Raw genomic sequence first — 12263 nt, 5'->3', positions numbered from 1 at the left:
TCCTTCCTTCCTTCCTTCCTTCCTTCCTTCCTTCCTTCCTTCCTTCCTTCCTTCCTTCCTTCCTCCCTCCCTCCCTCCCTCCCTCTTTCTTTCTTTCTTTCTTTCTTTCTTTCTTTCTTTCTTTCTTTCTTTCTTTCTTTCTTTCTTTCTTTCTTTCTCAGGTTCTCATGTAGCTGTGGTGATTTGAATGAGAATATCCCTGTAGGCTTAAATATTTGAATGCTTCATCTTCACTTCACTTGATAGAACTGTTTGGGAAGAAATAGAAGGGTTGGCTTTGTTGGAGAACTTAGGTCACGGGGGGGGGGGAACAGGGGCTCTAAGGTTTCAAAAGCCCATGCTGTTCCTTAGCTTTCTCTCTCTGCTTCATGCTTGTGAATTAGGAGGTAGGCCCTCAGTATGACTGTCCAGTGTTATGCCTGCCTGTCTGCTGCCATGTTCCCTGCTATGACGGTTATAGACTCACCTTCAGAACTCTAAGCCCCAAATAAACTTGCATAAATTGCCTTGGATATAACACATCAATAGAAAAGTAACCAAGACTACGTAAGTAGCCCAGGGCTTGCCTTAATTGTATGTCTTTCCAGCTTCGGTCTCTCGGTGCTGGAATTATAGGTATGGGCTTGGATTAGGGCTGTGGTTTCTAAGTTTTGGTTTGCTAAGGAATCATGAGAACCAGCATAAAGTTTAATAAGATGCATCTAGGGAACCCTGTTGACAAATGTTTTAATTCATTTGATTGAGGCTTAGTAAAATTCAGGATTCTGTGCTCTCAGCAGGCCACACAGTATTCAGATGTGGCTGGCCTTGTTGCTTACACTGTGACTCACCCCATGAGGCTGTGGTGATTGAAGCTGAGGATGTAAGCAGGACTCCAGTTATGATGAGATGTGATATAATAGGATTTGGAGAATAAGTAGAGATCAGAACCTGCATTGGCCTGAATGTCTGTGTGCTTCCTTTGGTTAGAATTGTCTTGGGGAAGGGGATGGAGAGACGGCTCAGCAATTAAGAGCACTGGCTACTTGTTCCTAGGACCTGGGTTCAATTTCCAGTACTCACATTGCAGATCACAACCATCTCTAATTTCCAGTTCCAGGGCATTTGATGCTCATCTGGCCTCCATAGTGGTCATCATACATGCAGACACATTAAAATAAATGGATTAATTTAAAAAAAATAATTGGCTTTGGAAATGGAAGGTGGAAGGTTTTGGTGCCTGCAGCTCTGAGTTTCTGACTTCCATCGACAGTAAAGCCATTCTGTCTTTTATTACATTTGGATTTGCTGACTCCCTGATTTTTTGCAATAGAAACCTTTTGATTAACTACATCGAAACCATAACTCTTTCTTAACAACACTGCTTATCATGTATTTAATGATGACATTGAAAACAATGTCTTAATCCAGTTGTATAGACATGAAAACACCATAAACACACACACACACACACACACTTTGGAACAGATTTTCGGTAGTTATCTGAGGTTGATCTCCCCATCCCCCAAGGTTGATCTTGATTTTAAAATCCTTCTGATTGTATTTTCTGAGTGCTAGAATCACAGACTATAATTCTGTCCATCTACAGAGAGCTACTTGTTTGTACTCTTGGGTTGAACTTTACTCACTTTGCAATTAGTGTTAGTGCCACAACACAGAATATCTTAGTGAAGCAGAGAAGTAAATTCTTGGTATGAAGAGGATGGGGAAGGGATGAGTGTGGGAGTAAGAGGGACGGGCACGGGTTAAGATGCACATGGCAGTAGAGGTGACTAGGGGAGTACTCATTTATAGGGTGGATTGGTGGTGAGGCAGGGAGCTCTAAGGTGGGGAGGCTGGAGGAGAGGGCGAGTCATAGGTCAGTTGGAATGGGTGAAAAGTTTCATTAGTGGCATTTCAGGATATTCAGGGGCCTGCAGACCTCATCAGAGTAGAAAGAGGAATGCTTGTAGAGGTTCCTCTCTTTCAAATTCCAGGCCCTGCATTTGTGATAGGAATTTTTTAGTGGGAGGTAGGGCTCCTCCTCATCCTCCACAGGGTACCTGACAATTTTCAGAGTGGCAAATGACCAACAAGAAACAGTTCTAAGAGTCTCGTCTCTAATGACCATCTGCCCACTGGCTCACTCGTTTATTGATTTACTTATTTTCTCTAGAGACTGAATCTCCCCTGGATCTGAAGCGTTGTCCTAGGCGCTAGGGATTCAGGACCATGACAGTCAGTTCATTCTCTTCCTATGGTAGCTGGGAGGACAATCGTTAAACGAGTGAACAAGTAGGTACATAGTGCAGTGTCAGCTGGTGAGAGCTGGTGAGAGCTCTACAAAGAAAAGTAAGGGGAATAAATGCGGAGTGATGATTTTAGACTGGTATACCACAACAGAGAGCATCTTTGAAGAAATGACGTATGAAGAGAGACCTCAGTTGAGGGGTAAGCCCCATGGATACTGGGGAGCTGTGTGGCCCAGGCAGAGTGCTTTCATCTGGGGTGTGTGGCTATGTCTATAGCTGTCATGGGAGATGTGCTGGGTGACTCAGACTCTGCCTTGAGGTATCATTGATTCACTGTATTGGGCACCTGGCTTACTGCTCTGAAACCATTTTTTTTTAAAATGAGGATCTCATGTGCACTGCTCTATATATTTCTAGAAATTACTTTTTGTTACATAATACCTCATTTATATGCTATATTTATGTGCTATATTTTTTATTCTTTTTATTTTTGTTATTGACAGAAGTGGGGCCATAGGAGAATATGTGTGTGGGTGCATGTATGGATGTCATAGGACAACTTCTGGGAGTTTTAGCTTTCTACCATATGGGTCTTGGGGATTGAACTCATGCCTTCATGTTTGGTGGTAGTCATCTTTATTTACCGGTTTCGGTCTTCTTTATTCTTCTCTCTCTTTTTCTTTTCTTTTTTTTTTTTTTGAGACAGGCAAGCTTCAAACCCACAGAGACTTGCTTGCCTCTGCCTCTCAAGTGCTGGGACTAAAGGCATATGCTGTCATACCTAAAGAAACAGATAGGCTGGCCTTGAACTCCTGATCTTCCTAGCTTTGCTTATTTGGCATATCCTACTAGCAGGTATCATCATAACTGGCTATTATTTTAATTATTTTATTACTTTTAGTTAACATACAAAGAGTGGGTTTCATTATGGCCTTTCCATCCCTCCCTTTTGGCTTTTTTTGGAGATAGCTTCGTTTGGCCTGGGCTGACTTTGAGCTCCTCATTTTCCTGCCTTCACATCCTGTGTGCTGGGATGACAAGCACGTGCCACCTTGCCAGGCTGATATTTCCATATGTCAATGCCATTATACTTCGCTCTTATGTACCCCACTAAGAGGTAAATAACTAACAACCAATCCAGCTGTGCTATCAGAGAACAAGACCTGGCCCAGTGTACTCAGTGTTGATGCTGAGTCAATCTCCCAGTGTTTGTGTAGCATACTGATTTTCTTGAGTATTGTATTCTGTTATGCTCCAGGTAGGACCATAAGTTCAACATGGTGGCCATGGTCAAGGGCAGTGACAGTCAAGGGCAGTCAGGGGAGATCAAGGAAATGCTGGGACTTTGGGAGCCAGGTGTGCACAGAGCCCTGGAGAGAAAGACATTTCTCTTACACGTCCTTTTCCCCTCCTCTCCCATTAACAGTTATGGAGTTACTATCCTTAGAGCAGTGTTAATGTTACCCTGGCTCTGTCTTTGCTGTAGATGAAGGGTGGTCAGCATGTAGAAACTCTGACGCTGGGAACCTAATGGAGACAGGACACATACGGGCAAGCTAAGGGCTGAAGTGGTGTATGCACCTACCCTCAGAGTTTGGATGTGAATTGTCCATAGCATACACATGTGTTTGGACATGTAGTTCCTAGCTGGTAGTGCTGCTTGGGGAGGATGTGGAACCTAGCTGGAGGAAGTGGGTCTCTGTGAGCAGACCTCGAGCCTTAAAGCCCAGCTCCACTTCCTGTCCTGTCTCTACCTTTTGATCTAGAAATGCAAGGAAGCTGCTCACATTCCTGCTGCCACAGCTGTTCTTGCTGTTGTGCCTTTTTTCCCACGTGGCCTGTGCCCTCAAAGCAGGAGACTGAGGATTCTTCTTCCCTTTATTTGCTTCTAGTTAAGTGTTTGGTTGCAGCAACAAGAAAAGTGACTAATTCATCCATCCACCCCCATGTCTCTCACGAGCTAAAATTCCCTTGAGCTGGTCTGGAATATCTTGCTTGTTTGAGTTTTTACTGGTGTATATTATCTTACTTGGAAGAAGTGTTTGGGAGTAGGAAGGTAGGGATTTATCAATAACCATTAAAGAGGTGGCTTGATTCGTGTTTTCTCATTTATGCTATGGAGTGAGTGAATCCAGTCTTTGTCTGGACTCCAGCGTTCTTTTGCTTGCCATAGCTATCTAGCAGCACTTCTCATCTTCCTCCTGGGCTCCTGAAAAACCAGATTGCTTGAGAATTATCTGTTCTTGGACTGGTCCTTGACTAAAGGCTGTCTGCGGTACCACATCCCTGCAGGAATAGGCTGAGATGACTTTTGCTATGGATGTGGTCTTGTTTAGCTTCATTCTTTCCATGTACCATTCCCTGCTTCCCTAATTCCCTTAATTTCCTGGGGAATCCAGGTATCAGCTAAACTGGAGTAGATGTCATCCACTGCATGTGACTCTAAGAGAGTATTTGCATCTAGGAATGACAGCTCAGTTAAGTGTACAGATGATCCCAGAGATGCTAACGATGTGACACCTTAAAATACATTGACTTCATTTGAGAGCTCTTCCTCATGCTAGGCCTTGAATTAGCATATTCATGGAGAGACAAAGAACCAAGGGGAAAGATCTCAAGAAGTCAGCAAGTCAAATGATTCTGTTTCTATGTTGCCAGTCAGTTTGTGTCCTCACCTTGGGACTTCACTGTTGCAGGAGGGCAATGACTCTAAAACGGGATCTGTTCAGGTCTGGAACCCAGGGTCCTGGAAGGATTCACCTCACAGGTCTCTCTTCTAGGGCCATGTTCTGCAACGACTTAAAGGAAAAGTATGAGAAGAGGATCATTATTAAAGGGGTGGATGCTGAGACCATGCACACTCTTCTGAACTACACATACACAAGCAAGGCTCTGATCACCAAGCAGAATGTTCAGCGGGTTCTGGAGGCTGCCAATCTTTTTCAGGTGTGTGAACAAACAAGTTCTGTGCTCTTTGAAGTGAATGAAAGCAAAGATTCCCCGAGTCCTGCTTAGTGGGGCTTCCAGACCTGTCTCTGGGATTTAAACACACACACACACACACACACACACACACACACACACACACACACACGCAAAGCAAGGCTACTTGAAGGTCAGAAGATGCTCTTTAGGACATTTAGCGGCAGGTGATGGGGTGAGGCATTGCCTACCTCACCAGGCAGGGAGGGTGAAGACTGATTCTACGCTTGGTATCTGACTATAGCACCAGTGGCTGCCAAGTGTAGCGGCCCAGTTAGAGACAGTGGTACAGCTCGTGCTTCCTATACACAACATTTGATCTGAGTGTGTTTTGGATAAGAAATTAAGGCAACACAGGGAATGACTGATAGTGCTGTGATTTGAAACTGGGTTTTCTGATTGAAGAAACTACTGCTTGCCATCATAGCACACAGCTTTCAGGTGATCTGTCTCAGTGTGGGGGAATCAAGATACTGTTTGACAAACACTTTGTGGTGACTGTGAAAGAAGAGCACTGAGAGGTAAGCCATGTCTCAGAGGAGAGAGGACTTCAGAGCCATGCTTTATTTTAAAGTAATATATTGTCTCTATTCAATAATATTTGCTTCAATATGATTATAATAATTACACTGGCTTTATAAAATAATTAGACTATGGATAATGCCTAATAACTATAACAAGAGTTCCAACTACATTAATTATCTTTGCTCTGGTCTACTGTTGAACTTGATTCCATTGTTTTAATGTTGTCTCATTGTCTAGAAGTGTAAGAAACAGAGTCCAGGGATAGACCAGGTCATTCCTAGGGATTAGAGATAAACGTCAAATCTTGTGTATGGCTTGGTTCTTATGGAAGTAGTGTCTGCGTGTTTCTTAATTGGTTTGATAGTTGAGGGGAACAGAACCCAACATCTGAGAAGGTAAGCATCCCTGAGGGGTTCAGGGTTCAAGACTGTCAGTAGGGGTAGCTCTGTTGAAGTTGGAATCAGGGAGGAATTTATGAAGTATGGAAAGGAAATAGAAAATCCACTACAAACTAGCCTAGATGGCTCAATTCCCTTAGGCATCCTGAAGATGCCAAAGCAATCATTTCCAGAAGAGCAAATTTTCTGGTGATGTTTCAAGTCAGTTAACATTCACTCCTGACCCTTTCTCTGTGTTCATCAGCCCTCTTTGATTCGAAGGAAACCACCCCTCCTTATGGGACGCAGGAACTCACTAACTTCATGCCGGTTTGCAGCTCATCGCCTCCTGCCCACTACTTTAACAATATGACCACAGAGCAATCCCTCCATGTCACAGAAGTCTTCTGAACTTAATGAGCCAACAACCTTGAGCAGAGTGACCCTATTCATCTTTGGTTAGGCAAGCTTCAGTGGTCTTTGTTATTTTCATGCTAATTTCCTTTACTGGGACCCAGGGAAGGTTATTAACTTGCCCACAGAGGCCAGAAGAGGGTATCAGATTCCCTGCAGATTAGAGTTGCTGGCAGTTGTGAGCTGATTGATGTGGATTCTGGAAATCAAATGGGTCACCCTGCCTAGCCAATTTTCTAATTCTCCCTAATCCCTCAGACTCAGTTCTAGTGGTGTGTTAGGGGTTGCTCTGATGCTTGTATTTTTTATGCTAATTACTGGCCCTCAAGATCTGGTTACTGCCTGGATACACCTATCCTTCTATAAACCTGCCTAAGATATTATAGCTGATTGGTTGATGAAAGGCCTAAAACCTGGGCAGGGCTGAATGGGGTAGGTATGGTTAAGGTTCCTGGGCTTTGGGAACAGGGGAATCATGGGAAAAAGAAAGAGAGATGGGAAGAGAAGAGGAAGGAGGGACAGCATGGTGGGTTAGCGTGGAGAAAAAACCATGTGGGTCCAGAGAAAGGACTCCAATAATGAGTGGAGTGGAAAGGCCCACTCCAAATAAAAAATACAAGCACGTATTTATAAGACTATAGATGGAAGATAGACCAGATGAAAATGGTTAAGGAGGACGGCATTGGATGGGAGCTCAGAGGTGGATAGTGAGGTTATTGAAATAGTGTAGATGGATTATCTGCTCAGCCCAAAGTGTTTTAAGGCAATTATAAAATATATCAGGTGTCTAATTGTGATAGCAGTTTAAATAATACCACTGCAATAACTATAGGGCTAATAATAATAAACATTATTTAGCCCAACACTGATTTTTAATTTATAACAACAGGTGTGTGTTGGGGGAGTTGCACCCCGGCAGCTGCTTTGTATGTGATTTGATTTTCAGAGCTGTGGTGCACAGAAGCAGAGGTGTATGGTATGAGTGTGCACCTCAGAGGGGCATACCACAGGCTCTAACTTCCCTAGCTGGGGTGTATAAAGAGCACTGTGTATGCTCCGGCTCTTCGCAGATCACGTTTTCATCCCTCCTGGGTCAGTGAGCATGCCCAGCAGCAACTGTGTACTAAGGATACAGGAATATTGTCACACTCCTCTTGCTTTACAACCTGGGGAATACCCTAGAGAGGGAAGTTGTAGAGCGGCAGGGAGCCATAGACCTGTGGCCTCATGGTTAGGTTTGTTTTTCTCTTCAGTTTGAAGGATTTCTTCAGGAAATTTCTTAGAACTAGCTTAATGAACATAGATTCTTTTAGCTTATTTTTATCATGGGAAATTTTTTATTTTTTTATCCAACTATGGTAGATAGCTTTGCTGGGTAAATATTCTGAATTGACATTTGTATGTAAGAGCTTGAAATATATTTTTCCAGGTCCTTCTAGTTTTTAAATTTTCATTTGAAAAAATCTGTGGAGTTGGTGGAATTGCCTTTGTATGTGACTTTTTGTTTCTCTCTTGTCACTTCCTATATATTTTCTTTGTTCTGTACATTTAGTGTTTTAATTGTAATATGACAAGAGGAGGTTCTTCACCCTATCTATGCCATAACTATGCTTGGCTTGATCTTGTGTAGGTCTTGTTCAGGTAATCACTATTGCTAGGAATTTTAAGTGCTGCTGCCATATTATGTCCAGAAGATGGTATTTTATGGTATTCCTCCCCATTCTTCAACTCCCACATTCTTTCTGCCTCTTCTTCGTGTTCCCTGAGCCTTGGTCCTGGAGTGATTAGCATAGATGTCCCATTTAGGGCTGAGCACCCCGTCATTCATTCTCAGCACTCTTTCCAGGTATGCATCTCTGCATCTCTTCATTGACTAATGTCTACTACAAAAAAAAAAAAAAAAAAAAAGCTCTCTGGCCAAGGTTGCGAGGTGTCCAGGTCTATGGGTATAAGAATAACTATTTAGAAGGGAATTAGACATCATTAACATTTAAATAAATAGAAATAGCGGGTTCAACTTATAACTTCCTGAACTATGGGGTTTTGATCCAGGTATGAATTCCCTCCTGTGGAACAGGCCCAAAGTCCACCCAGAAAGGGCCTTTATCATAAAATTCATTCCTTTAGGTAGCAGTAAGCATATCTTGTCTGGTAAGTTGGTGTTGCAACATGGAGCATCAAGTACTAGGTAAAGATCGTTGATGTCTTTTCTACCCCAGCAGCCTGCCTAACATCTCCCCAGTCTGTAGTTGATTTTTCTATATCCCACAACCAAAGTATATGGTGTCTTTAGCATTATGGTCTTACCATATAGTTATGGCAGGCAGCTAAGGGAAATAGCAATGGCTTATGCTGGTTTGTAGACCTGTGGTACCTAACTGAGTTAGAACTCTGAAGGGCGGGGGTACCCCATGCCTGTACTTCTGCAATTCTTTTAAAACTGTATTTTATGTTTTCAGAACTATGTTTTCCTGTGCCTATTAGCCATAGAGTTATCTTTCTAGAGTATCACCTGTATCCCACTGGTACTTCATTATTTAATTCTGCCCCTGCTTGATTGTTCTTCTTCCCTTTATCTTCAAGCGAATTCTAGCCTCTGTAGATCCATTCTATTGATGTGACTTCCAAAGAGTGTTTTATCTGTCTATGTTTTTCATTTCCAGCAATTCAGATTCATGTTTCTTCATTATTTCTTTCTTTGTTAAATCCTTCTTTCATAACTTGCATCATTTTATTCAGCTGTTTGTAGTCAAATCCAGGTGCTTCTTTTCTTCTTTGAACATACTTATAATCATTCATTTGAGTTCTCGGTCTGGGATTTTATTTAACTCACTCTCACTAGATGTCCTTACTGTGGAATTTATAATCTGTGGAGCAGTTATGTTATCTTGGCTTTCCATATGCTATCTCATTGAGCTGTATGTATCTGGTGTTATTTCTTTGCTTGGTTTATTTTTTTCATCAGCTCTTAGTTGAAGTATTTGCAATGTTCACATGAGACTTAGGTGTGATAAAGTTGAGTGTTCAGAAAATAGTTCAATAGTTCATCATCTCTGACACCAGCATGCCTGTTATAAACTATGTATTACTCTCTGCATAGGTTATTGTGAGAGCAGCCATACTGACATTTGATGTTTGACATTGTTACTATGTAAATGAAGCAACACACACACACACACACACACACACACACACACACGCTGAAAAGTTTTTAAAATGAGCAAAGAATCTGAGTAGGTACTCTTCAAAAGAAGAGCTACAAATAGCCTCTTTAAAGCAGATACTTCTTTGAGAACGTGGCTGTGTCACTTTGATGGTATTTTAGGAGTTCCTGTGTGGCCATGTCTCTTTGGCGCTATTTCAGGAGTTCCTGTCAAAGTTGGGTGCTTACTGTAAACTTTTATTGACTTACCCCCTAAACAGGAAACTGGCTACCCTACCTGTTGCCATTATTTGTTATCTCTATTTGTCATCTCTTTGTTCTAAAACCCAAGTTCATGGAACAGTATGCTGTTCATTTATCCAAAAGAAAATGTATAAAAAACAATTTCTTGGTCTCATGACTGCCATGCATGCCAGCAAATTCCAAGCTGCTGGTTGGATCATTCAGAAATATTTGTTGATGTCTATTTTGGGAGAATGTAGGCAGTCAGAGAAACCCACCTTCTCTTGTGGTCTTAAGGTCTTATAAGATGCTTCTGGCTTTTTATTAGCTCAACAGCGCAAGCTGGCAGCTGTAGTTGGCAGCTGTAATTTGCAAGCAAGGATGTTATGGATTGTCTTTCCACCTGCTAAGCGACTTAGGCTGATGCCTTTTGCTTTGAATTCTCTATTTCTTCCTCTATATAAATGTTATCTGAATATTTTCTTCTTGCTAAATACAACAGATTTGTTAAAAAATAGTTTGCTACGTGCAATGAATGACAGATGAAAAAGCACAGGTCTTAGTGCATTCCAGATGCCTAATAGATATTTTCCCTCTGTCTGTCATCTCCTACATTTCTGTTGTAAAGATTTTGTAATACAGACTGCTGGAAACAAAAACAAAATTATGACCTAGAACCTTTGAGTTGCCAGACTTGGCTGGGCAGAGCACAGAGCAGAGCAGTCACGGGCGCCACCTGCAGCGGGGCTGAGGAGGGATGAGAAGGGTTCCACATAGAGAAGCCATCCCGGAGGAAGGGCTTTTTAGATTTTTAGAAGGAGCTCCACGGAGAGGTGGGATGTCTCTACCTTCCCTATTCCTCTTTTTCTTTATACACAGTTATTTACCCGGAACTGAAGTGCCCACAATGAAGTGGGCACTTCATTATATTGCCAGTAAGTAGCTCTTCGAGTTTTGCAGAGCTGGGCAGCGTGGCACAAGCCTGTCATCCCAGCCTTTGGAAGGCTGAGGCAGGAGGATATGTATCAGCTTGGTTTAGGATTCTCAGCTCAGCCATTTTCACAGTTCCTCAAGCAGGGAGCTGAGCTGGGCAGAAGGAGGCAACACCAACCCTATCATTCTCCAACTTCATCTTGGCTCTCAAAGACACATTTTCTATATAATCAGTTGGGAGATATGGTCTGATAGGGAAAAATCCTGTTTTGTGATTGCAAAGACCCTGAAAGTGGGGGATGTGTGCCTCAGAGTACTCTGGTGTAAAGATTAAACTCTACCCAACTCAGTCTACCAGTTCAAAACCAACCCTAAGACCACCTTCTCCTTTTCTCCCCAGTCGGCCTCTCCCCTTACATAGTCACTAGAACCTGTCCTTTGCATACCGTACTCCCCTTGTCAGGACTGTCTCCATATCTATCCGTACCTGCCTTCGGATAGGCTTTCTCTCCCAGTCCTTCCCTGTAGTCTCCTTTTTCCTTCCACTTAAATGATCAGCTCAAGCACATTGACAGTGTGGTCTTGTGAAGCCCAGTGGACAAGGAGAGGTCAAGGAGATTGGACTTGTTCAGAGTAAAGCTCTAGAGGACAAGCGTGAGCTGACAATGCACATGAGATGTTTCGTGTGAGCATTTGTCATAATGATCATGACAGTGCCTTGTAATTTGTACAATGCTGTCCAGACATTAAGCACATATTCTTTTAAAGTAGGATATGAAAGCTGATCAATGCTTTTTACAAACTATGTTTTTCAGTTACAAAAGTGATAGTAACTTACTGGGGGAAGAGTAAATAAAACATAGACATTAACAAACATAAAGAACCTCCTGTAGCTTTATTAGTGAGTGTGGTGCCTTAAACTATATTCCCTTTCGAGATCAGTTTGTGGCGATTTATTATCATTTGGTGACAGAGTTCGCATCGTGACTTATTCTGGCCAGCTAAGTACAAACAGCAACTGCACGGGCTACCTCTGAAGCTCTCAGAGGCTTTGTGTAGCTCTGCCATGCTTGTTTCAGATTCCATTTTGGGTCAGTAGATCTCAGTCAGGGCTTTTTCACTGCCCTGAGTCCTGGAATGAAGAGCCCTGTGATAGACAGAGATTTGAACAATATTTTAATTCATAACTTTTTAGCTCTTTTCTATGCGTATGAAACTATATAATCTTTTTTCTCACAATAAGCTACTTTTCTAATTTCATTTTACAAATATTTAGGTGTATCTTTAAAAGGCAAAGGTTTCTTTTTTTAAACTGTATGTGTGAGAGAGAAAGTAAGGGGTAGGGAGAGAAGGAGGAAGGCAGGGAAGGAGGTAAGAAGGAAAGGATAGGTGCCGGATGCATGCATGTCCTTGTGT

At 42.3% G+C, this 12263-nt stretch overlaps 1 protein-coding gene across 1 annotated transcript in view; it reads left to right on the top strand.

The window, feature by feature from the left end:
• Positions 1 to 12263, top strand: part of Klhl6 (kelch like family member 6) — a 36192-nt gene that overhangs the window by 9774 nt on the left and 14155 nt on the right. Inside the window, exon 2 of the mRNA XM_055625087.1 lies at positions 5012 to 5177. Coding sequence (XP_055481062.1) covers positions 5012 to 5177 — 166 coding nt within the window. The remainder of the gene's footprint in view (positions 1 to 5011; positions 5178 to 12263) is intronic.

Source organism: Psammomys obesus, unplaced genomic scaffold, assembly GCF_907164565.1.
Source record: "Psammomys obesus unplaced genomic scaffold, mPsaObe1.curated_primary_1811, whole genome shotgun sequence".
Taxonomy (NCBI): domain Eukaryota; kingdom Metazoa; phylum Chordata; class Mammalia; order Rodentia; family Muridae; genus Psammomys; species Psammomys obesus.
Note: the sequence above shows the minus strand (reverse complement) of the source record. Positions and strands in the feature narration are given on the sequence as shown.